At 43.6% G+C, this 27,464-nt stretch overlaps 1 protein-coding gene across 1 annotated transcript in view; it reads left to right on the top strand.

Annotated features, from left to right (window-relative positions):
* The window catches only part of LOC308475861 (uncharacterized protein), a 67,095-nt gene extending 45,424 nt beyond the window's left edge, over window positions 1-21,671 (top strand). Inside the window, exon 4 of the mRNA XM_081003341.1 lies at window positions 21,340-21,671. Coding sequence (XP_080859467.1) covers window positions 21,340-21,465 — 126 coding nt within the window. The 3' untranslated portion in view covers window positions 21,466-21,671. The remainder of the gene's footprint in view (window positions 1-21,339) is intronic.
* Window positions 21,672-27,464: the final 5,793 nt, after the last annotated feature.

The raw sequence follows: 27,464 nt of genomic DNA, 5'->3' as shown, positions 1-27,464 counted from the left end.
TGATCAACTTTGATTGTTATCCTGCTGCTCAAAGTGCTGGAGGTGGAGGCCTGGACATACTTCAAGCAAAGCGTGTCCTGCTACTGATTCAGAACCTATGACTTTGTGTGGACAACGGCCCCTACAAAATATAAGCTACTTTTATTTTTTATTATTATTACTGATTTTTTAAAATTTAATTTGCACACCATCCTTCGTCCAAAGATCTCAGGGTGGTTCGGAGCATAGAAGTACAAAATAAAAACACATGTTGTTGTCACTTCCCCTCCTTCTGCAGCAATATATGATAGAATGCCTTTCTTTCGCACCCACCTGCTTGTGTCCTTCTTAGCATCCTAAATATAGGATCTTTAAAAATAAATTTCTGAAAAATTCCACTTTTAGGATGTGGCTTAAATTACCAAAAATACATTAGTGAATGACATGCTGGTGTATCCTTGCCAGAGAAAGCCATTTTAGGAAAATAAAAAGTGCCATTCTTGTATGCCCCGGCTATTCCTTTCGGACCACTTTTGCTGCTAAAACAGCTTATTGTTTAGACTGCTGCTAAATTCCCATCCCATCAACCTCTGTTGATTTTCTGGGTTTTCTTGCACAATGGTGAGACGTAAGCATAAGAAGATATTCACATTCATTTTATGAAAATCCTTGGCTTTTGATGCTTTATGGCACAATCTGAAAAACCCCCACACTGAACATATTGTCTTGTCTATTAAATAAATATAAACAGTGCTGCCATGGTGTGCTGCAAAAAGTAATTATATTGCGAGTCAGCAGCCTAACAGTTCACTTCAGGCAATAAATCCTGATCAACAAACAATACTTCTTCAGTGCTAAATTGGATCTTGGTGGTAATTGAATGTCCTTAACTTAGTATTCTCTTGGATTGGAGGAATATCATTTTCATGTACTCTCTTTAAATTTTCATTAAGGAATGCTACAGCTACCTGCTGCCTCATCTGGTCATGTTTAATGATATTCTCTAACTCTTCTTTGTACCAGCAGGGCCTTCTTTAAATTGGTCAACTGGGTGGAACATTGTTTTCATGAGTTTAATATACTTGGAATTAGTCTTGGAAAAATAATGACATAAAATGAGGTAATATTTCACACACACATATACAGACACACTTTATTTACTTCCTTTTGGCAAGTTCTTCCAATAAGGTTTGCCCCAAATAACTACATCTAGCTATATCTGCATTCACCAAAGTGACAGTGTGTGGACTACCACCATTTGCACTGAAATAGAGCCAGTTCCCTGCATTATATCTCTTTGTCACACTCAGAGCACATCAGACAGAATGCTGGGAGTCAGGTTTCTTTCTGTTGGTGGTAGAAAGTCTCCACTGGGGAGTACGCAGAGATGTGTTTGGCCTCAGGGGACTCTGCAATATACAGCCCACCCCCTTCATCACAATGGCAGACACTGTAAGGTAAAGGTAAAGGGACCCCTGACCATTAGGTCCAGTCGTGACTGACTCTGGGGTTGCGGTGCTCATCTTGCTTTATTGGCCAAGGGAGCCGGCGTACAGCTTCCGGGTCATGTGGCCAGCATAGAATCATAGAATCATAGAATCATAGAATCATAGAATCATAGAGTTGGAAGAGACCACAAGGGCCATCGAGTCCAACCCCCTGCCAAGCAGGAAACACCATCAGAGCACTCCTGACATATGGTTGTCAAGCCTCTGCTTAAAGACCTCCAAAGAAGGAGACTCCACCACACTCCTTGGCAGCAAATTCCACTGTCGAACAGCTCTTACTGTCAGGAAGTTCTTCCTAATGTTTAGGTGGAATCTTCTTTCTTGTAGTTTGGATCCATTGCTCCGTGTCCGCTTCTCTGGAGCAGCAGAAAACAACCTTTCTCCCTCCTCTATGTGACATCCTTTTATATATTTGAACATGGCTATCATATCACCCCTTATCCTCCTCTTCTCCAGGCTAAACATGCCCAGCTCTCTTAGCCGTTCCTCATAAGGCATCATTTCCAGGCCTTTGACCATTTTGGTTGCCCTCCTCTGCATGACTAAGCCGCTTCTGGTGAACCAGAGCAGCACACGGAAACGCCGTTTACGTTTCCGCCGGAGCGGTACCTATTTATCTACTTACACTTTGACGTGCTTTTGAACTGCTAGGTTGGCAGGAGCAGGGGCCGAGCAACGGGAGCTCACCCAGTCATGGGGATTCGAACCACCGACCTTCTGATTGGCAAGTCCTAGGCTCTGTGGTTTAACCCACAGCGCCACCCGCGTCCCTGGCAGACACTGTACTAGTGTACAATTCAGATATCCATTTTTTATTCATTATATTGAAGTTGTGCCTGCGAGACTTTATGTGGATTGTTATGCCTGTCTGTACAAATGGCAGTCAATATCTTATGTAAATAAAGAACACGAAAATAGTTTTGCAATAAAATAATGCTTTTAGTGGGTGGGCATTTTTGCTCCACGTGTTTAAAGACCTTATAGTGTGAAGAAGAAGGAAAGTAGATTGTATTGTTAACAATAAAGCCTTTAACGTGTGGAAAAAAACTGAAGTCCTGTGTGTGTTTTTTAAAAAAACTGATATTTGTTATTAAAGTTAGTCAGATGTTCCTTAAAATGTTCCCTACACCAGGATATTGTGTTTTAAACATATGTGCATTTTTATATGAGCAGAAATTATTCAAATACTGTCAACTGTAAACAAACTAGGGCTATTGAATAGGTTTAATTTCAGAGCGATTTAATTTGTGGCAGCTGCTTTCAGTCCAAATTTTACATTTGAAAGCAGACTGATGTTCCCTTGGTAAATTAGTGCTTAACTTTATTTATTACATTTGAAATTCCCTCTTCCTCCAAGGATCTCAGAGTGACATTACCTTCACAACAAGCTTGAGAGGTAGGTGAAGCTGAGAGCTGTTGCTTGACTCAGGGTTGCCCAGTGAGGACCATGGCTGTGGGTTATTTGAACCTGGGTTGCTCAAATCAAGTCCCAATTCACCAGCACCACAGTTCTAAATCTCTCTCTCTCTCTGCACAACTTAGAAACCGGGCTTACAGTCAGACCGAGAGAAATGCAGCATCCATTCTTTGGTGATGCTATGTAACCAGGAGACAATATGTAAGGGTTCTTCTTAAACATGAGCATCACATTGAGTCATCACTTGATCATTCAGTATTCTCTGTCTAAAAAATATTCTGCTTGAGTTGGCATCATGCAACATGGAAGTCCAGTCTGTGATGACTAATTGGCATCCACACATGCAACAATCACTTGATGCTGCTTGCAATGAGTGGTTGACACGCACATGTGAACTGGGGCTAATGCTGCAATATGCATCCCTAGGGAAGAAGCAAACTGAAAGGCAAACAGCTGAAGCAGCACCGGAATGGAAAATCACTTGGATACAACTGAAGAATCAAAACTCAGCAGAATCAAAGCAGCAGAATCATGTAATGCAATCTCTCTCAAAAGATTGGACCACTTCAGACTATCAGGAGTGGCAGGAAAGGAGGATGGCATGCTTGGATTTCACCCAGATAAAAGCATTCCCCCAACAGAAAGCAGAGGAAAAGGACCCACCCAGCTAAGTCCTTTTCCTGACAAGATAGCTCTATATGTGTGAGAAGGCAGTTGCCCATCTATCTATCTATCGATCTGGTGCAGCTGTGGCAAGATTTGGCTTGTATCCATATCTGTAGTGTTTGGAAGCAGCCCAATCTGTTTTGGATCTGTTCTGTGTTGTTCCAATTTGACCCAACCCAGTAATGTTAAAGATTATACTGAATCATCCTGATTCACCTCATTATTTTGGATATATGCAGAGCTGATGCTATATATCTATATGAAAATTTCAAATGTGCAATCCCTGACCTATAGTTTGAACTGGTACACACCATCAAAAACATGCTTCTCTCAATAAGGTACTACTATGTACATTAAAAAGAGAGAGAAAATGTTCTCTTTTGTGGAAACGGTGTTCATCTTATATAATGCACATACCAGACTTGATAATCTTGTCATTATATATCAACACTAAATAAATAAAATAAATAAAAAAATTCAAACAAAATCCCACTCTTTGAATCCGCAGTGTCATTTAGGCAGGCTTTGAGGGAGAAAGGCCTATCATAAGAATGAGCAGTTAGGCCGCTCAATGGCAGCAGAGATGATTTTTTACCAGGGGTCAGCAACCCTTTTCAGCCGTGGGCCGGTCCACCATCCCTCAGACCATGTCAGGGGCCAGACTATATTTTGAATTTTTTTTTATTTTTAAAAATGAATGAATTCCTATGCCCCACAAATAACCCAGAGATGCATTTTAAATAAAAGGACACATTCTACTCATGTAAAAACACGCTGATTCCTGGACCGTCTGTGGGCCGGATTGAGAAGGCGATTGGGCCACATCCGGCGCCCTTAGGTTGCCTACCCCTGATTTTTACCAGTGAAGTAATGCCCATTACAGTCTAAAGACATGGGCCTTGGTATGACCATTAAATCCAACATTTAAAATCCCCTAACTGCACCAGTGCTTTTGATCACACTTACTATACACGTGTGTCAAACATCAGCTTGCTGCAATTTTATTTATCCCAACCTTACTCCCACAAGAACCCAGGGCAGGATATAAACATTGTACACATGATAAGCACAGTAGCACTCAGGCATAATCTCCTTTCCTTTTCCAAACAGATTATCAAGAGCCTGAAAGAAGGAAGAGGATGCTTAGAGTATATTACATTTTATTGTACAAATGGAGACAGAAATGCATTTGCGTGTTTGTTTGTGTGTGTGTGTGAGAGAGAAAATGGCAGGGTGAGAGGCAGAGAGCACCACAAAAAGCCGCAACAGGTACACAGCCTGCCGTTCCACACATAGATCCCTGGGCTGGATTTTCTTCCATTTAGGTATTGGATGTACCCCAAAAGCAACCAGCCTCATGGGTGGTACAGACAGCATTCCACTCTGCGCATGGGAAAAAAAGTACTTCTTTGTGTGGATGGTTACTGAATTGATCGGCGCCCCTGTCCTATATGCAGTTGATGGTGCAATTTGCCCAATTAGGATTCCATTTGCCCCAGAGAGTATCCCAAAGCTTTTGAGTGGGTCAAATGGGGAGGATGTTGATATAACTTAGAGGTTAAGTGAAAATCTTACCTCATCTTCACCACTGAGAATGGCTCAGGAATTCCTGTGCCAAGGGCACTTGGCACAGGAAATGGGAGCATGGCCTTTATACAGAACGAAGTCTCTGAGGAGGAAGTTATACAGTAACTTGAGAAACTCAAGTGCCATAAATCACCACATGGTGAGTTCTGAAGGAACGAAAGTGTGGAAAAGCAGAGCTACTGACAAGGGCATGCAGCATTTCCTTAAGAGGAGCAGCTGCTTCAGCTGAGGGAAAGGAAAGACCTGATACAACCTCCCTGTATCAGGGAGAGCCAGTTTGGTGTAGTGGTTAAGAGCGGTAGATTTGTAATCTGGGGAACCGGGTTCGCGTCTCCACTCCTCCACATGCAGCTGCTGGGTGACCTTGGGCCAGTCATACTTCTCTGAAGTCTCTCAGCCCCACTCACCTCACAGATTGTTTGTTGTGGGGGAGGAAGGGAAAGGAGAATGTTAGCTGCCTTGAGACTCCTTCGGGTAGTGATAAAGCGGGATATCAAATCCAAACTCCTCTTCTTCTTCTTCTTCTTCTTCTTCTTCTTCTTCTTTGCAAGAAAGTGAAAGGGGATGAAAAACACCTCAGGAAGCTTAAAAAGATGGCTACCGGCAAACAACTCAAGAAATAATAGCGCAAGCATTACATGGCTGCTTTAGAACTCTCAGAGTTGTTTTCTAAACTCTTATATTTCTCATGGGGAGGGGGAAGATAAAACAGTAGAGTGAGTTGCTATTTGAGAATTGTAGTTCAGCTTGTTGACTCAAAGCCATTGCTTATCACAAACCCAGGAGATACCATCTACAAGAGAGAGCATTATTTTTTTTAAAAAATGGTTTCACAAGTCCCTTTGTCGCTAACAGCGAAACAGTGGTAGGAAAAAACCCACACCAGCTGCTTGCCATAAGAAAGGCTGCACTGATTGAGGACCAGCAGGACAAGCTAATTAAACAAATGCAGAAAAAGCAACCATTTTTCTTTTCACTTCGCCCACTTCTCAGGAAGCAGTGAAGAGGAAAGGAAAAGGAAAGTTTAAAAGTAAGGTAATGGTTTTGTTAGGACTGACTGAAACATCACAATGTTATACAGTGGTACCTCGGGTTACATACACTTCAGGTTACATACGCTTCAGGTTACAGACTCCGCTAACCCAGAAATAGTACCTCGGGTTAAGAACTTTGCTTCAGGATGAGAACAGAAATCGTGCTCTGGTGGCGCGGCAGCAGTGGGAGGCCCCATTAGCTAAAGTGGTGCTTCAGGTTAAGAACAGTTTCAGGTTAAAAACAGACCTCCAGAATGAATTAAGTTCTTAACCTGAGGTACCACTTTACACAACTTTTGAGGTGTTCAGGAAACTTTTTCAAGCTGGTTGTTAGAACAAAATGCGGTCAGGGTGGGGAAAGCAAGCAAGTCCCAGAGACTTCATTTTATTAAGATGGTGTGCAAGAGGAGTTGTGCAAACTTATAGCCTCTAGCAGATTTTAGGCGGCACTACAGGCTACTGTGCCAAAGAAGCATCCTTGCTACTTCCCTAAAAAACACCCATTATTCCTTCATTGTTTCTTGGCAACCCTGTGTGCAACCTGAAACATACTTGGTGCCTAGCAGAGACTAGCCTAATTAAATCTTCACAATGGCTACAAACAGCAGACTTTGAAACATTAACAAAATACACTACCTCTTCCCCTTCCCTTCCCAACCTGTTTTCTTTTCTTTCTTTTTGTAAATATCCAGTCTGAGCAAGAGCTCAGGAGAACTGGAAAGCTTGCTCACAGTTGTGTGACCTGTTGTTTGGCCCTTATAAAGGTATTCATCTGCTGTAGCTTTAGGGTGAACATGGCTATCTACATAATTTTTGTGTTCCAGGTTTGAAGGTGGTCCTGGCTTCACTGTCAGGAGACTGCTGGCTTTCTGTAACTCTCAGTAAAACAAAGTAACAATAACATTCAGTGGCAACCAGTGGCATCTCACTCACTACTGAGGTAATTTTGTCGAAACCCTATATGGCCAGTAATGGTTGCAGAAATCGGCCTACACCACAATGAGTTTGGAAGGATATGTGTTTACAATGGACAGATGCTCTACCACTGAACTATGGTTTTCCCCTCAAACCCTTTAAAACAGAAGTTGGTCAACCTAAGGGCAACTTTCTGAGGACTGCGTATCAGTGGCAGATTGGACCAGAAGCAAAACATGGGCAGAGCAATAAATGGGTTGTATCCAATTTAGGACTCAGCAACATTAGTTTCAAAAAAGCATTTTAAATGCGTTATAACACTGTGACACCAAATGGTGCTGTAAGAGTTTGATCCTTCGGCAACGTGATTTTCCATTATGAGCTTTACAGCGCATTTTCTTGAAACGTTTTTTTAAAATGTGTCTAGATCCAGCCTCAGTCACTGCATGGGCAGAATGATTTCTGCAAGTGCAATGGAACTTTACTCTCCCTCTTCCCTCCAGCTCCACACCAGATCTGATCTTGGGGATTCCCCCAACCCTCCAGGGCAGATTTGGGAGGAGACGCAAGGTTTGTGTGCGTAGGGGGAAGAAGAGAGAGAGGGAGTTCCATTGAAGTTGTGGAAGTTGTTCCATTCATGGAATGATACTACCTGATGTGACTCGTACCTTTGAATAGCAAGCTAAAATCCCAGACACATAAAACTCAGTATGTATTTATATATACACACATCCATGTACACCCTCAATCCAGGCAAGCAAAAAGCATTGTTACAGTTCAGGGATATATTCCAGTGAGGCACAAACACTTGAGGAGGGCATGGAGCAGAACTACTGAGGGTGTCACCTGAGGAGGATGTATGGCTTAGAACAGGCATAGGCAAACTTGGCCCTCCAGATGTTTTGAGACTACAATTCCCATCATCTCTGACCACTGGTCCTGTTAGCTAGGGATGATGGGAGTTGTAGTCCCAAAACATCTGGAGGGCCAAGTTTGCTTATGCCTGGCTTAGAAAGAGCCCTGAGGAAGGAACAGAAAGAGTTGGAGGGCCACATTTGGCCCTGGGACTTACATTCCCCACTCTCCTGTCTTAAAGATACTACAGAAATAATTGCCTGAGGGACAGTCATCTGTTGCAAGAAAGAAAGAAAGAAAGAAAGAAAGAAAGAAAGAAAGAAAGAAGATGTCATTCTCTTCAGACATTGTTGGGTTGTAAGAGCTTACAGTAGAGGTAGAAAACAGCCATTGTGGCCTTAGTCTCCGGGAATTTTTCTATCCCTTGTTTAATCATCCAAGTTGCAAACATGACATGAAGGCTGGCAACATCAACCCCGCCATGTGGGAATTCCTTGCAGACAACCGCAGTGCTTGGAGACAGACAGGTCATGAATCCATAGCAGTGACCAGAGGAGGAATGACTGCTGGAAGGAGTGCAGAGAGAAGAAATGTCATGGTGCATCTACAGTGGCACAACCGGACGCCTTCATCTGCCCCAGCTGCAACCAAACATGTCTCTCCTGTATTGGTCTCTAGAGCAAGTGCTTCAACTTTCCAGTAGTTTGACTTCATCCTCAAAGGTGGTTTCTGACAGATGGATGTCAACAAAAAGTGCTGCTGCTGACCAATGCCTCCTGTGGGAGCAAGTTTCATGGTCAAACTATGCACTAATCTGTTTTATATGTTTTTTAATGTTGTCGTTTTAAACTGTTGTAACCCACCCTGGGACCTTATGGAGAAGGGAAGACAAGAAACTGAAAGAGTAAAACAACAACCTAAAAGACTAATAAAATTCATTATGGCATAAGCCAAAATAGAGGGCTAACTCTTCCCCTTTTGAAAAATGGTTCCTTTCCAAAGAAACATCCTAAACAAATTAATCCAAAGCTTTTCATCCTAGTTTAATAACAGCTCTTACACCAAATCCCAACTCCAAAACTACATTGAACAGCACTCTGGAGTGTGTTTGGGATACGAAATCATTGGCACTGAGTTCAATTTCAGGAGATCCAGAGTTTTAGCTTTATATGATGGGCTCTGGGAATATCCTTAGATGTTAGTATATAGAATGATACCACCGATAAGATGAAAAATGTCTGGCAGGTGGAAAAGACATAGTAGTTTTGCCATTTATCTCTGCCCCTTCATGCCCAGTAATAAATCAGGTCATGAATGCTGCTAAACGTATTGCTGACCAATCTTTGATTAAATCCAAAACTACCAAGGAATGAATCTCAATGCACCAATGTTCAGGGTGGTTGTAATAACCCAGCACATGATGCCAAAAAATCATTCTCAGATACATTTTACAACCTAGCAGCCCTCAGACGTTTCCATCTTTGGTTTGTTCTGACTGCTGAGGGATAGCTGTGGGAAGATATTTGGTCAGTGAAACTCCTAGGAGAGTTCCTGGGTGAATCCCTAAGTGAAGCAAGGAAGACACTGGAGGAGTTCTGGTTTTTCTGTGAGGGAAAAGATTTCAGGAGTAAGAAAGAATTACCTAAGTGACATTTAGCTCGTAGAGTGTAACATTTTTCTCTAGAAGGTGGAATGTTTGCAACCAGAAGAAAAAGAAGAATCTGGAAGGATTTCATTTACTAAGATAAGGAAATGTTCAAATTGTGATTTAGGAAATGTTGCTGAGAGAAGTCGGCTGAAGGTACCATTACTCTCTTTCCTAGAGTTCCCTTTAAATTTTGTTAATTCTTCCCACTAAGGAATTGATTAGGTTTTCCATTGCACACATGTTTACATGGGTAGAGAAATTGACACAGGATTAGCAGAGGGTACCCAGAAGGGAAGTTATGATTCAGAATTCATAGCAAATCTTTGTTTACTGGAACAATGCAAATACATTTTAAGCTAGTAGCTCTAATTGATTATTGTGAATGGGTTTATCAAATTGGTTTTGAATAACCCAGAACCTGACAGTAGGCAAAAGAGCTTAATGGTGTGTAATGACTGGATATCTTAGCTGAGACTTTGCTGCCATTTTGAATTCAAGCGAGATGGAGGGCTGGGCATTTATTTTAGAATATTTTATTTATCATCTTAAATGATATTACATAAAAAAATAAAAAATGGAAGACAGAAAAAACCCAAACCAATGACATGAAACTATACAGAGAAGCTATAAATTAACAGAACTGATTTCATGAATAAAATATGTTAATATTGATGTCATTATTGTTTTTGAGTTGTGGATTGTAAACCTCCTTGAATTTCTTTGAGAATTTGTTAGGCTATAATTTTTAGTCTAAATTTTAAAAAATCAGATAGAAATAAATAACAATCAAATGCATATTTCCAAGATAAAACACAACTAACAAAATGTAAATATTAAACAAGATAATAAATGGAATTGGAAGCAAAAAGTATAAATAACAAATGAGACTTTGCCAGTACTGGAACTGAAAACTCTTAACCATACAGAAATATTCAAAGAACCATAGAATCAGAGTTGTGAGGGACCACAAGAATCATTTAGTCCAGTGTTTTCCAAACTTGGGCCTCCAGCTGTTTTTGGACTACAATTTGCATCATCCCTGATCACTGGTCCTCTAGTTAGGGATGATGGAAAATGTAGTCCAACAACAGCTGGAGACCCAAGTTTGGGGAATCCTGATCTAGTCCAACCCCCTGCAATCTTTTGCTCAACGTGAGTTGAATAGGATCAATATGTGAAACATGGTTAGAAGGACATAGGGCTCTAATTTGCTTTGAAAACTAATCTTCCAAGCATTTATAAATAGAGCTAATTTTTCAGTGAACCTGTGTACCTAGTTCCTTGAGTAACTTCTTGAGAAATAAGTCCATTTCACTAATGGATAAGATATACCTGATTCTTTCTATCCTGTCTCAGTGTGCTGGAATCAGTACATATTTCTAGTATGGAGCTATGAATACAGAGAGGTAGGTGTTTAGCTGGAGGTGGCTGAACTGAAAGCACTGGCTATGTGAGTGCGCAATCTTCTGCAGGATTAGTAGGCACGGTGCGGCTGCTCGCTTCAGGAGCCTGCCCACATCCAATATGATCTGTTTGTATATTTGCCGCTGGTACAGAGATGTCTTAGGTCTCCAATGCTTTCTCACCGCAAGTGGTAACACACTGAAAAGTGGCCTATCCCTGGGTCTTTGTTTGTAACAATGCGAATAGTTGTTAACTTAAGAGCTCTAATTTATGACTCTGTAATGATAGGATGAAGGTGCACTAGAAGCTTGTAAAGCTAGTAAAACATAGGTAGATATAAAACTACTCAAGCTTCTCTCGCACTTTCAAGAAAATGCACATCTGATTCAATGTAAAGGAGTTTCTGCACAGCAAGCGTGTTGTGTTCATGGCCTTCCATGAGTGCCCTGACCTGATGGTTTTATACCCTGCTTGCACAAATAGACCCCTAACTAAATTCAGAGAGATCACATAGGGACAGTTGCTTAAAAGTCCACCCAGTTCCTGTGGTGCCACTGTAGTGTCACCTCAGAAAATCGACCTTTTGTGAATCAAGTGCAAATATCGATACTGCACAGGAGAGCATTAGTCAGTGCTTTTTTCCCTAGTCCCAAAGGTTCTGGAACACACTTCCCTGAGGAGACCCACCCCAGAGCCCAAAGAGGATATCTTCGGACTGTGTGTATGTCTTTGTGAGCCAGAGGCAGCCTCTGTCAGCCTCCGTTCATGGGGCTGCCTCTGCCGCCTTCACACAGGTGGGCTTCCTCTTTCTTCCAGGAGTCCATGTGTAGGCTGTGGAGGCGGAGGCAACCCTGTAACAGCATAGCATGGGCAGTGGCGTAGCTGGCCACTTGGGTGCCCAGTGCAGTGCGCGCATCCTGCAGCCGGGGGCGGGGTGAGCCAAGACAGGGTGTGCTGTGTGGAACCTCTCCACAGCCTTCCCCTCAGCTGTAGGGCAGCTGAGGTGGTGTGCAGATGCAAGCCCCGCGCTGGCTTGCAGTCAGTCCAGCCACCACCTCCCCCCCAGGAGAGACGCATGGCTCAGGCACGCTGCAGGCCCTGCGGTGTGGGGCCCAGTGCCCCCCACCTCACCTAGCTACCAGTGGCGTAAGAAGGGGGGTGCGGTGGGTGCGGGAGTAATTTTTCCAAAAACAGTGTCATGAGCTCAATTTTTTATTTTATTTTAAAAACACATTTTTGCCATTTTGTCACCCCTCTAAGTGATGATACCCAGGGTAGCCTGCACCCACCGCACCCCCTTCCTATGCCACTGAGCATGGTGGGGCCCACAGGGGAAGTTGCCTTTGGGGGCAAAATTGTTAGGATGCGTAAAATCTCAACACTTGGTGTTGCCTCCAAACAGCTGCATGCTTCCGCTGCTGGACTCCGTTGAAAATGGCTTCTCCATATGAACCAGGAAGTGACCTCTCCAGATGATCGAATGACTCTTCTTTTCTTATCTCTGCTGCTGCAATCTCCTTGGTGACGCAGATGCTGTAAAGCAGTTGAAGGCACATGCAACCCCTGTCTGTTTCCCTGCCTTCTCTCTCCTCTGTGTGGCCCCGCGTTCTGGCAACCCATGTTACGCCACTGGACGCATCCGCTGGGAAGCTAGTGTAGCAGCTCTGCCCCACACAGTGGCTCATTTCTGTGCCTAAAATAAAATGCCCACCATTACTCAGTAGCTGCACATATATATATATATTGGCTTTTTGGTGGGTGCCAAACATTCACTGCTAATCATAATCCCACATTTTACGTTTCCCCTGCTGTCTGCTCAAATTTTCATTCCGAGAATGGCACAGTGCACACCAAAGCTGGCACCGAGAAGGACAAACAGCTTAAGGAACACTTTACAGTCTTTCCTTCCTTTGAGCAAAAGTGGTATAAGAAGGCTTCCCTGGCCACTTCTGCTTCTTTCCTGGCCTGCCTTTACCCTGAGACTTGAGAGGGGTTGTGCTATTTATTATGTGCTGGGAAAGCGAAGAATGTTGCCATAGATGTGTGTGTGTGTGTGTGTGAGCAGACACACACAAACACACATTAGAAACCAAAAATAAAAAAGGAAAAGTAGGAGAGATTGAAAAGCAATTTCCTTTTAAGGTGTAAATTCCTCATTTTCCACATAAAAGTACAGGAATTAAGTGCTAAATCCTACTTTACCAGTTGGACCCCTGAAAAGAAGTGCAGAAAATAGAGTTACTGTTTGGCTTCAATTCACGTCTCCTGAAAGCCCTCGTATGCAAAATTACACTGAAATGGCCCGCATTTTTTCAAAGCCATCCTGCTGTTTGGGCTGACTTTTAAAAATGAAGCCTTGTCCAGCTTTATTTGTGTGGGTGGTTCATATTTTGTCCTGCCTGCTCTATATCATTTTCCTTCTCCTGCCATTAATCTTCGGTGACTATTCCATAGGGCTGTTTTACCCCCTTTTCTGCATGTATCGCCCAGAGTGAAATTCGCGGGCTGAAAGATGAACATTCTCCCTGTATCGGTGTTTGCTTCAAAACCGGGCGGCTTTTGTGACCCAGCACACTGGGGTGTTTTGTTTTTGTTTCTGCTTAAGAAAGAGCTCGGCTGCAATGTGAGGAGGTCAAGACACAATTTGACAACTGTGTGCTGCATAACCTGGGCAAAAATGGGTGGCTTATTTCTCTGAGAAAGATAGTGCAATTAGTGTGTGTGTGTGTGTGTGTGTGCACGCGTTGGGGGAGGGAAATGAAATGAATGTGAGGATTTTTTTAAAAATAAAAGAACCCATTAAAGGCAAAAATGATAGGCTATGCACAGTGGTTTGTGTATAGCACAGGGCATGTGGGAACACCTCAGATTTCGGTTTAATGCCCTCTAGAGGCCTACACAGAAGCCTATTCTGTTTCATAACAGTGAAGCTTTTGATCAATTAAAGAGCACGTGGAAAATAAATAATCCTTCAATGGGTTCCTAGGAATGCTTCTGGGAAGGATAGTGCCCTCCCTGTAAGGCCTTGAAGTGGTAGATGATCTAATTAAATGCACTGAAGTATCTAACTATAGTAGAATAAACATACTATATTTAAATAGGAACGTAATATATTACAAAAATATAATTCTAAATCCTCTCTCTCTCTCTCTCTCTCTCTCTCTCTCTCTCTGTGTGTGTGTGTGTGTATGAGACGCAGAGAAATTAGGTCCAGTTTGGATTTTAATTCTAATTTATATTTTCCAAGGCAGTACGCAAACAGATATGTGCCTATCCTTTGAAATTCACACGTTTCTGAATTTTGTGAAGCAGTTCAACCAAATTTTGTCAATATATTAGGCACATTAGATAATAATAATAATAATAATAATAATAGTACTTCACCCACCTGACTCTCTCTCTCTTCCCTCTCATCTATCTATATCTATATATCTATGACAGACAGGCACTCACACCCTCACAATTTTAAAAATAAATTTTAAGAAAGGTTTTTGGGATTTTACTGAAACATAATCCTTCATCCTGCTACAGGATGATACATAAAGCCACATGTTGGAATTGTGCTTCTCCAAATTGCCATAATTTCAATCAACCAATCAATCAATCAATCAATCAATCAATTGCTTTATTATTATTATTATTACCCCTCCCGCTGCTAATGTACATTTACTTCCTTGCACTCCACACAAAAGCTCCCTCAGTTGCATGTAGAGACCCTCATACCAATGTAGAAAACTACCTGAACACTTTGCACAGGTATGAGACCTCTGTTGCAGCTCAGGCTCTAGAATATGACAGGCGTTGCTGCAATCATTAAGGCCCTTTTAGGACAGGATAGGGACAGAGGATGGGTTGGGGATAAAGAAGCATCCAAATGGCCGTTCATCAGCGCTGGAGCCAAGAACTGTGGCGCAAGATGAACTACTGTTTGTGCTACAACAGCTAAAGCCAATTTATAAGATCAGGCTGCCAGACTGTTTGGCTGCCAACATACTAATCTCCTGCTGTTTGCTTCTTGGGATGCTTTGTAATGTGGGCCGCTGGGAGTAGGAGTCTCAGGCAATGGCTGCAAATGGGAAACCCTCAATTTCTTGCCTGTTTAAACCTGGCCTGCACAATTTGTGGCCCACGAAGCTAAATTTAGTCCACCACTCATGCACTGGGGCCTGTCACAGGCCCGGCAATCCGTCTGTTTCTGCTGGGAAGAACAAACAGGAGGCTGATTGAGCCAATGGAGGGCCACTCTACATGGCTGACAGGCTGCGTTCATTCAGCCTGGGGGAATCACACATTTCAAAAGTATTGGGTAACATTTCAAAAAAACATAATTAGAAGGGTGGTTTTTTATTTTTTAAAAAATGAAATGCAGTGGGACTCAAGACTGCCTGACACCCTTCCTCACAACTCAAAACATATGCGAACTGTTTGTGGTTATTCAGATGTACAGAGAGGCAAAAAAAGAAGAAATGCAATGAAGAAATGGAGGACAAATAGATTCTCAGAAGTACTAAATACCAGTAAACTACAAATGTCCCTGTTTTCCAGGGACAGTCCTGGATTTACAGAAACTGTCCTGATTTCTTTGTTGATCCCAGAATGTCACGCTTAGGTAAAGGTAAAGGGACCCCTGACCATTAGGTCCAGTCATGACCGACTCTGGGGTTGCGGCGCTCATCTCGCTTTATTTATTCTGTGATATTTTTATTTTGGAATTTTTAAACCCCTAGGGTGTAAATACCTTAGGTAAGCTCTTTTTCACTGAAATGCAAAAAATTGGCTAGCAATAGAGGCTTGAAATATATATCACTAGATATATTAGCGATCTCAGTATTCTGTTTACCCACCTTCTGATTTTTGATTTTTCAAAAAGCAGAGATTGCTATTAAAATATCCTTGCCACCTCCACCTCCTGCACCAAGTAAAACACCTTGGTTTTTTTATTATGTGTGGAATTTGAAGGGTCAAACCACAGAGACTGAAAGACTGTAGCTCTCCCCACCCCATCTCTTTTTGTTCTGCTTTGCGAAGAAAACTTTTTTTTTATTAAAAAAATTGCCAACTGTTTACAGACTTTTACAGAATGGTGAATCTTATGTGGCTCATTCACACATCCCAGTTCTTCTCTTTGTTAGTTGACCATGTCTGAGTAAAGGTAAAGGGACCCCTGACCATTAGGTCCAGTCGTGGCCGACTCTGGGGTTGCGGCGCTCATCTCGCTTTACTGGCCGAGGGAGCTGGTGTACAGCTTTGGGGTCATGTGGCCAGCATGACTAAGCCGCTTCTGGCGAACCAGAGCAGCACACGGAAATGCAGTTTACCTTCCCGCCAGGGTGGTACCTATTTATCTACTTGCACTTCGTGGTTTCGAACTGCTAGGTTGGCAGGAGCAGGGACCGAGCAATGGGAGCTCACCCTGTCGCGGGGATTCAAACCATCAACCTTCTGATCGGCAAGTCCTAGGCTCTGTGGTTTAACCCACAGCGCCACCCGTGTCCCACGCTTTTCCTTAGGACGTCCCTATTTTCATCAGAGAAATGTTGGAATAATCAACCCCCTAGCCAAGGAGATAAGTAACTATACAACCTTTAGAAGACATCTGAAGGCAGCCCTATATAGGGAAGTTTTTAATGTTTAATGTTTTATTATGTTTTCATAGATGTTGGAAGCTGCCCAGAGTGGCTGGGGCAACCCAGTCAGATGGGCAAGGTATAAAGAATAAAATAATTGTTATTATTATGGAATAGGAAGCCCCTATTTTCATTGGAGAAATGTTGGAGGGTATGAAACTACTCAGGCACTTTTGAGAATCCATCTACCTCTCATTCCTCTAGGAGGATATCTGCACATGCACAGTGATCGTTTCCTATCACGCCTCATGCTTCAGAGCCGATTCTTTGCAAATTAGCAGGTGCCAGAGCGAGCCTTGTGACTCCTAACTATTTTATTATGTCTGCATCTTTCGCTTTCCTCCAAGGAATGTCAGGGTGGTGTATACAGAGTTATCATAAGATGACCCCAGGAGTGGGGAACTTTGGGGTCTCAAATTTCAGCGGTGCCTTGTGCGATGCCAAAATTCTGCACCCCTGCCTCTTGCTCTCCAATCTAAATCATGGTTGTGGCGTCCGCTGCAGTGACCCTGAGGCTCTGTGCCCAGTGTGGCTGAACAGGTTGTGTTCCCCTAAATCCACTTCTGACCCCAGCTAGATCAGACCAGAGGCCTATTGAGTCTGGCAATCTCATTCCACAGTGGCCAGCCAGGAGCTTGTGGGAAGCCTTGAAGCAGGACACAAGGGGCAATAGCCCTCTCCTGTTGTTCTTCAGTGAATAGTATTCAACTAGAGTAACACTCTAGAGTAACACAATAAAAAAAACACGAAGATCATGGCCACTGGTCCCATCACCTCCTGGCAAATAGAAGGGGAAGAAATGGAAGCAGTGAGAGATTTTACTTTCTTGGGCTCCATGATCACTGCAGATGGTGACAGCAGTCACGAAATTAAAAGACCCCTGCTTCTTGGGAGAAAAGCAATGACAAACCTAGACAGCATCTTAAAAAGCAGAGACATCACCTTGCCAACAAAGGTCCGAATAGTTAAAGCTATAGTTTTCCCAGTAGTGATGTATGGAAGTGAGAGCTGGACCATAAAGAAGGCTGATCACCGAAGAATTGATGCTTTGGTGCTGGAGGAGACTCTTGAGAGTCCCATGGACTGCAAGAAGATCAAACCTATCCATTCTTAAGGAAAAAAGCCCTGAGTGCCCACTGGAAGGACAGATCCTGAAGCTGAGACTCCAATACTTTGGCCACCTCATGAGAAGAGAAGACTCCCTGGAAAAGACCCTGATGTTGGGAAAGATGGAGGGCACAAGGAGAAGGGGACGGCGGAGGATGAGATGGTTGGACAGTGTTCTCGAAGCTACCAGCATGAGTTTGACCAAACTGCGGGAGGCAGTGGAAGACAGGAGTGCCTGGCGTGCTCTGGTCCATGGGGTCATGAAGAGTCGGACACGACTAAACAACAAAGAGCAACACTAGAGCAATATATAGCCATCATGGTCAGGAGCCTTTGACAGGATTTTCATTCATAAACTTTTTAGCCCCACTTTTCAACTTCTCTAAATTGGTGGTCTACAGCTTGTCACAGTGAATTCCTTTCCCAATTCATCATCACAGATTCTTCCAAAGCTATATATGAGTAGGATTTGAACCCAGTTCTTCCACATGGAGATTTTGCATGCCTATTACACCATTGCTTAATACATAGTCACTTTGCCTTCAAGAAGGATGCCGGGTTTGTGCTAAACACATATCTGAGCATGCTATGTCTTCCATGAATATTTCTAGTTTGGGCAAATCTGTGTGTCTTTGTGTGTATATGTATGCAAAAATGTTCCTAATTATTACAAATGTTGCTCTGAGCTGGATCTGACACCGATCACTGTGGAATTGTTTTAAGATTAGCCTTGTCAAATTTGTTTAAATGGGCTAGGCAAATACATACAAATAATTCAGTTATAGGCAAAATTAACTAATGCTCTTTTTCATGGTGAGCTGCTGTAATGATTTTATATAGCAGTCAAACTATTTAAATACTAATGTTGCCTTCATGCTGTAATCACCACTCCAGTCAGATGTCATTTTTAGCAGCCTATAGGGAATTCCGTCCCTTAATTATTCTTCAATACACAAACCAAGCATTCTTTAATTGGTGTAAATTGAACAGCGTCCCAATGCAAACAAGGAGAGGACAAACTAATCAATGATTCCGTGCATGTCTATTGGAAAGCTATTGCCATTAGATCAAGTAACAAATCCTTAACTCCATCAGCTTCAATTGCGCTACAGTCAAACAAACACTAAGCTAATGCTTTGGTACCATGGTATATGGCCACAATGTGGCAAGACCTAAACCCCAAAAGTTAACATGTGGTGGTGGCCAGTCCATATTTAATGCATTCTAAAAATGCAGAAAATTATGAAGTGAAATAGAAATCGATGGAGCCAATTGCAACAAGACAGGAAAGCTCAGATAGAGCTGAAGACAGAAGCTAAGCCCCATATAAGCACATCTCTTCCCTCCCCACAATTCTTGTGGTAGGCTTGAGGTTTCCCAGAGCTGATTCTTGTTTGTGGTATGGCGAAGTATTGCAGAGGAGCCTATTATATAACCCACAGCCAGGTTTTTCCCCCCAGCCTGGAACTCACAGGAACTCATCTCCAGTACCTCTCAGGTGGGTGCCATTGCCATTATAAGAGAACGAGGGCGGCTATATAGCAAAAATCAACTTTAAAAAAATGACACTAAATGTTTGGTTCCTTTATTCCATTAAATTCTAGTCTACGTGATCCTGAACAAACATTTGCTGTCAATATTTGATTTTTAAAAAGTCCAACTCAATCAAGTAAATAAAGCATTAGAAAACATAATTTCCTTTCTTTATTAAACTAAATCCATTAAGACTTTAACATAAGTATGAATGGAAAACAAAGGGTACATACTTCTCGAAACATGGAAGCCTGTAGCACATTTGCATTTTAAAATTAATTGCTGACCTAATTATTTGTCAGTAGAGGCATAAATTAAGCAAATATGACTTACAGTAAAGCTTGGAGACACCCACAGGGTTTATCTCTCCCCCCCCCCCAAGAGTAAATGGCTGCATTGGTCCAGTATGACAATCCATCCTTCCTGTCATCTCAAGACCGTAGGAAGAATTTCTGGGAAACTGTACCATATGGAGACATGAGAGAGAATGATGTACTTAGATCTTCTGTACAAAGGAATGATAAGCCAGAAGTCACCAGAGAGAATCAGGAGACACAGACTTTGATTTAAGAAAAGGAGGGTGACGCTGCCTATCTCTACTTAGATAACAGTTTCTGTTGCTTATAGCCTGGATGAACACAGATCTATGTAGCTGTCCAAAAGGAAAACAAACCCTCTGACCTCTTCAGCTTGCAAATTATTTGGAATTGAAGCCTGCTCCTTAAAACCGAAGAAATATGTGGAGAGTTGCAAACCACTGAGAGGTCCCAAGGAATGGTCTGGAGGCCAATGAGACCACCAACTTGCTGAAGCTACGCAGGTCTTGGCTTGGTCAGTGCCTGGGTGAGTGGCTGCCTGGAAGCCACAGGTATGCCACCTTGGGTTAGGATAGAAAGAATGAAGGAAGTTAAATAAGCAGCTCTCATTCAAAAGAGAAGAAAGGCCCCTGCTGTCTGTCCCTTTCTTTTCATCTCCATCCTCAGTGGTGCTCCTAGCATTCGTGACCTTAATTTCATAGTGCAATAACAAAGCCAAATATGCAAGGAGCTGCTCTGGCTTTTCATCAGACTGCTGGGGGTAAAGCTGTGCACAGTCACACCCAGTTCTCAGACTGTGGGCTGTCAGGAGTGGCTCAACCAGCCAGGTTGAAGCTACAGCAATAGCTTCCTGGTGGTGGTATCACTGCTTCTTACTAGGAAGTGGAGAAACAAGAAGTTGTGAGTTTGGGGCTGTGTGGGTGCCCTGGCAGGAGCACTGTACTACCTCTGCTGGTCCACCTGCACAGCCCCTACTTTGCTACTACATTGCATTGCCCTCTCCTGGCAAGTTGCAGAAGGGCCACTGCTGGGGGGCTATTGCTGTCGTTTTGTCCCAGCTGGCCAGCTGCTCTTAGCTTAAGATGGGAAATAACCACTTGCTCCATCTCACATGGTTTCTTTGAGGATATAAAGGGTGGTGGTGATGGAAGAGCACCGTAGAATGATAGAGTTGGAAGGGATCCTGAGGGTCATCCAGTCCAACCCCCTGCAATGCAGGAATCTCAGCTAAAGCAATCCATGACAGATGGCCACCCAACCTCTGCTTACAAGGAAGGAGAGTCCACCACCTCTCGTGAGAGTCTGTTACACTGTCAACCATATCAGAACATTATTCCTGATGTTGAGTCAGAATCTCTTTTCTTGTAACTTGAATCCATTGGTTCAGGCCCTTCCCTCCGGAGCAAGAGAAAACGAGCTTGCTCCATCCTTCATGTGACAGCCCTCTAGATATTTGAAGATGGCCATTATATCTCCTCTTACCATGATAAACATACCCAGCTCCTTCACTGTTCCCCATAAGGCTTGGTTTCCAGACCCTTGATCATCTTGGTCGACCTTCTCTGCACACGTTCCAGCTTGTCAATATACTTCTTAAACTATGGTGCCCAGAACCATGTATGTCACATTGCAATGGCATTATAAATCAAGCAATGAAATAAAGCATCCTTAGCATTGCACAGAATTGCTACCCTGACGCCTGCATTTCTTTCCTTTCTTTCTTCCCTTTTTTTTTATCTTAGGGGCTGTCGGAAGTCATCTGTAATAGTTGTCCACTCTTAAGACATGTTGCTAAGTGTTTAGGGTTGAACAGCAAGCATTCAGACAAGGCAAAGGAACAGAATCTGTACACCCACCGACCCATGTGATACTTTCAAAGGGCCCACTCATAAGAGGAGGATCACACTCCGTTCTCATCCTATAGCTACATGAGCGACTCTGCTTCTTTCATTTCATGGCTGCTTCTATCTTGTCATCAGCTGGCACTGGCAACCCAGCGTATAGGATGTTTTCCTGATCTTTTTGCACTCATTAAATACAGCTGTCACAATAGCGAGTACGAGAATGCGTGCCAAACTTTTCTTATGCCACGTCAAAATAAAGCACAAACATTTTTTTTTCAAAGAAAGAGAGAAAGATCTGAAACCTTTGAGCTTCTTGAGAAATCCGGAAATCCTTTTTATGTTGTTGTTTTTGACAATCTAAATTGTTCCATGGCAACATGCATTAAAATCTCACGGCAGAACAAAACGTCAACCTTCAGAATTATTTTTTTGGGTGAAAGATGCAACAAACAAACAAATAAATGAAACCGCAAAGCTAAACTTGAATTTTAGGAGTATAAAGAGCTTGGCTTTGAAAGTTTTGATAACTGGGGCTTGGGCAATACTGCTGCAGAAGAAACAAAACACTTTGACAACATGTAATGAATGCCACTGCCCACTTTTTGACTTCTGCAGCTTTGGAAAAGATTCGGGGCTTTCAGCAAAAGCACAACAGTCTGCCATCTGCCCATCACCACCACCAGCAACACAAGAACATAAGAAGCATTCTGCTGGAACAGGCCAGTGGCTAATCTGGTCCAGCATCCAGTTCTCGCATTGGCCAAAGATGTGCATGGGAAGACCACAAGCAGGATTTGAATGCAAGAACAGCCTCATCTCCTATGGTTTCCAGAAACTGGTATTCAGAAGCATACTGTCTGCCTCTCCGTAAGATCTGGGGAGAGACATTTGCTGCCGCCACCACTACCACCATCCTGCTGTGTCCCAAACCTTCATTAGGCCTCCTCACCATCAGGAAGGTAAAGGTAAAGGTAAAGGTAAAGGTAAAGGTAAAGGTAAAGGTAAAGGTAAAGGTAAAGGGACCCCTAACCATTAGGTCCAGTCGTGGCCGACTCTGGGGTTGTGGCGCTCATCTCGCTTTATTGGGCGAGGGAGCCGGCGTACAGCTTCCGGGCCATGTGGCCAGCATGACTAAGCCGCTTCTGGCGAACCAGAGCAGCGCACAGAAACGCCGTTTACCTTCCCGCCCGAGCGGTACCTATTTATCTACTTGCACTTTGACGTGCTTTTGAACTGCTAGGTTGGCAGGAGCAGGGACCAAGCAACGGGAGCTCACCCCATTGCGGAGATTTGAACCGCCGACCTTCTGATCGGCAAGTCCTAGGCTTTGTGGTTTAACCCACAGCGCCACCCGCGTCTATTTTATCAGGAAGGCACCAGGAACTATAGGCTGTCCCATGTGAGGAGATCCCCTATCTTCCCAGGGACTAAAACACCTGTAACTGGCTTTGGGTTGGCACAGGTGTGGTGCTATCCTGCCCCATGGAAAGCAGGAGTTGAAACGGAAGCACACCATAACCAGTAACATCCAGACCTGTGGCCAGCATTTTTTTGTGGGGAGGGGCTCCCACATACACTGGGCAAGGTGGGACCGTGTGGAAGTGCTGCACTGGAAATGCAGTCTGCACTTCGCAACATTTAGAAATCAGGAGCACAGACTTGCTAACGTTTTCCAAACATTATTTTTATTGAGTCGCATTAAAGATGCAGTTCATGAAGTGCAATTAATACAAACAAATTTGGAACAAATGAACAAATAAAGCAAAAGCAAACCACAGACACATTTTTAAGGTGACTTTACTGAACGTTATTTGCATGATTATTGCGGTCATCATTGCATTTTTCTAATTGTAAATTGCTTGGAGATTTTTTAATTATATTTTTATAAATGCAGTTTTTAATAAATGACGAAGCCAGGTTATAAGCATGTGACTGACTGCTGTACAAGTGAGGTAGATGTCAGCAGAGAAGTTCAAGGTGGTGTACAAAAAATAAGAATCCAATATAACCCAAAAAAGCACATCATGTAACTGACTTTCATCAATGGCCTCATTTTTAGGAGATGTCAAAATGTCATCATCGATGGTGCCTACCTCAATTCAGGGGGAAGTGGATTCCAAACCAGGAGCACCACAATGGTGAAGGCTATCTCTGGTTTCTCTGTTGGTGGTGACACTACCACCATCAAGAAAGCATCACCATCTCAATAGAGCAATAGGGATGAGAGTGTGGCCAGAGGTCCCAAGTTGTTCAGGATTTGTAGCTGTGGACCAAAACTGTGAACCTCACTCAATAGGTTATTGGCAGCCAGGGGAATTCTTTTGAGATTGGTGTGATAAGTGTGCAGCAAGGCATCCCAGTGAGTAGCCTGTGTTTGGAGATCAATAAAGCATTAATCTCTCTCGGTCAATAGCCACTGCCTCCCCAAAGCTACACAAACTTGTACTATCAATAAAAACGTGCATTTATCAGAGAGCCATGAGTGGCCACAGCTCTGCACTGAATGTGTGCATATCTAAACTGGCCTTACCTTCATATAACACGCAAAAACCCCTTTCCTGAGCTTTGTGAACAGGTTCAAGCATATGGACACAGCCACGGCCTTCTCCTCAACTTCCTGAATAACATTTGGAAGCTGATCAGTGTTGCTGGCAAAACTCTAAATTCCAATACATTGGTAAAATCCATTATTTCAACAAATTTCTATGCTTCGTTTCAATGTGCAAGCTGATTTATAGTTCATGTTTGGAGCCTCACTATTGGTCCCATTCTTTGGGGGACTGTGGGAAAGCCCGAGTCTCTTAACCAAGGTTACCCCAAAAATTCATGGTTGAGCAGGGACTGGAGACAACAATCCTAGGTGCATTGCTCAGAGAGAAGGTGGACTCAATGGGTTCATGACCTCTGAGAAGACATTCACAGGTTTGTACTGTGAAATCTGGACCTCAGGTCGAAGCCCAGTGCTGTAACCACTGGAGCACCCTGATGCTCTCTCTGTTATGCTCAGTTTAGGTTAAATTATGTCAATTCTAAAAGGATCTCCAGGTATGCTGCAAAAACAGCTTCATTTTAAGTTTTCTCTACCGTGTTGCTGTCTGAATTTTGTTCCCATTGAAATACATGGGCGGAACCTGAACATCAAACACATGAAAGGTTTTGACTTTTCATTCCTATCGTGTATTTTGGTGAGGGGAATTAAATGTCAAAACACAAAAGTGATTATACTTTTAATGGTAAGAAATATATATAATCCCATAATCAGCTCGGTTTTTGATTATTACTTCCAAATTGTAGGGGTTGCAGGGAAAGGGCAAAGGGGTCTTTCTCTGACATTATATGAAATGGAAAGTTGCACGTGTGTATGCCTTTGTACCTTTTAAAGAATTTATGTATTGCCAGCTAGTCCCATTCATTTTGGAACAGATCACGCTTTGGATTTAGAGAGGATTTTGTCAGAGTATTGATACACACACCCAAATAAAATGTGACATATGACATCAACAATGGGTGAAAGTAATTATTCCTAGTGGCTGATCATTCCCAGGCCTCAGCAATGCTTTCCAATTGCAGGTTTCACCCTTGTTGGTAGAAGAGCTAGGAATCCACGGGGTTGGTTGCCCCGGGTGCAAAATTGTTACGGTGCAAAATTTCAACACCCAATGTTGCCTCAATACAGCTCTCTGCTTCTGTTGCTGGGCTCCATTGAAAATGGCTACTCCATGTGAACCAGGAAGCGACATCTCCAGACAAGGGGACGACTCATATTTTCTTAGCTCTGAGGCTGCAATCACCTGGGTGAAGCGGACGCCATTAGGCAGTTGAATGCGCATGCATATTCCATTTGTTTCCCCTCCTTCCTACCCACCCCCTCCGCATGGCCCCGGGTGCTGGCAACCCCTGCTTTGCCACTGGTCTAAGGGGGCTTCCAGTGAAAACCAGGCATATCCTGGTCACATTGAAATAAATGGAATTAAACACTGGCTAGCCTAAACTGATGCATCATTGGAAGTCCAGCATGGAATGCCACTGTCCCACCCACAATGTGGATTATTCCCTCTGCCTCCTCTGGTGTGATGGGCCAGAGATTCTGGCTAGAGAACACAGCTTCCCTGTGCTTGTCCCGTGGGTTACCCAAGAGGCGAGGTCCAAGTCCGGTCCGTGGTCAAAGGTGCAACGTGGAGGCAGTCCGAAATAGCTGAAGCTGGGTGCAGGGCAGGGAGTCGGGTGAAGTCATGAACAGGCTTGCAAGCAGGGAGCCAGGGCAGGGCAGGAGCTCAGGCAGGAAAGCAGGACAGGGTTCAGGCAGAAACTAGCAACCAACAATTTTGCTCCCGCAACTTGGGACTGGGGCTGGCCGGCTTTTATCTGCCCTGAGGCATAGGGCAGCCCCGATCCTCAGGTGACTCGCCTCTCCTGGCCTGGAGGCGAGCACTCCTCCTGCGGGAACTTAGTTCCCTCCACCTCTCTGCCCTGAGCCTCTGCAGCTCAGGAGAGGCTGGAGGGTTACTGGACCCAGAGGCAACCTCAGCTTCCTCTGATGGGGCTGAGAGTGGAGCACCTGCAGGCAAAGGGTCCTCCATCACCTCAGGAGCTGGAGCAGACTCAGCTGATGCCTGCACCTGAGGATCCAGCACAGGTGAGGACCCTTCAGGCTCATGCCCCAGCCCTGGCTCAGCTGGTTCTGGAGGCGGGGAATCCTGTGCAGGCTGGGATCCCTCAGGTTCAGCATCCAAGTCTGAATCCCAGGCCATCACATTCCCAGAGCAGATCTACACTGCATATTTAAATCACGTGACTTCCCCAAAAGAATCCTGGGAACTAAGTGCTAATACATAAATTGTTCAGACTGTGGCAGGAATCCACCCAGCACTCATGGGAAAATGTGGTGTGAGCTCTTAGAGCAGAGGTGGCCAAACTTGGCCCTCCAGCTGTTTTTGGACTACAATTCCCACATCCCTGGCCACTGGTCCTGTTAGCTAGGGATGATGGGAGTTGTAGTTCAAAAACAGCTGGAGGGCCAAGTTTGGCCACCACTGTCTTAGAGTAATCAAACGAAACTTTAACACATGGCATGATAAAAGGCTGTAATTTTATCAGGACAAGTTACTTGCTGTTTACTGTTGTAACAATTGCTTTCTCAAAATTTATCTTCTGTACCATGAAAATAAATAAAAACAGTATTGGAAAGAAAAAAAGAATGCTGAGAATTGTAGCTCTACGAGGGGAAAAGGACAGTTCCCAGGATTCTTAGCGGGGTGGTGGTGGAGTCATGTGCTTGAAATGTGTGTTGAGTGTGGTGTAGTGGTTAAGAGTGGTAGACTTGTAATCTGGTGAACCGGGTTCGCGTCTCCGCTCCTCCACATGCAGCTGCTGGGTGACCTTGGGCTAGTCACACTTCTCTGAAGTCTCTCAGCCCCACTCACCTCACAGAGTGTTTGTTGTGGGGCAGGAAGGGAAAGGAGAATGTTAGCCACTTTGAGAGTCCTTCGGGTAGTGATAAAGTGGGATATCAAATCCAAGCTCTTCTTCTTTTAAATGTATGATGTCAGTCGTGATTCAAATAGCCATGGCCCCAACAGTTCCACTGATTTCAACGGAGCTTTCTTCCACACGGGTATATTTGGGATGATCTGAATGTGAAGGCTCACATCTCCGCAGCACAGAACCCCGATCAATGCCTAGTTAGTTGAGCTCTCTTTCTAGCCCAACAAATGAAAGGAGGATTGCCAATAGCTGAGTTTGATAAGTAAACGATGTTTCCTTTCTCTCTCCCTCACCTGCTCACATGCCAGAATGTCATCATCCCCCCTTGGTTCCTTTGCAAGTCGCTGTTGTCACTTCCCGAGTCACAGAACCATTTGCAAGAGCGGCTCTAGAGGATTTGGACAGAAGGAAAAAGAAATAATGTAAGATGCTTCATTTTTAAGAGAGATAGCGATAGAAAGACCAAAGAAGAGAGGGAGGGGAAAAAAAAGGAGGACATAAAGAAACAGGGAGGATTCTCAACTATGTAGCCTGCAGCC

Source organism: Podarcis pityusensis (assembly GCF_964106645.2).
Source record: "Podarcis pityusensis genome assembly, chromosome: 4".
Lineage (NCBI taxonomy): Eukaryota > Metazoa > Chordata > Lepidosauria > Squamata > Lacertidae > Podarcis > Podarcis pityusensis.
This window is presented reverse-complemented; position numbering and strand designations above follow the sequence as displayed.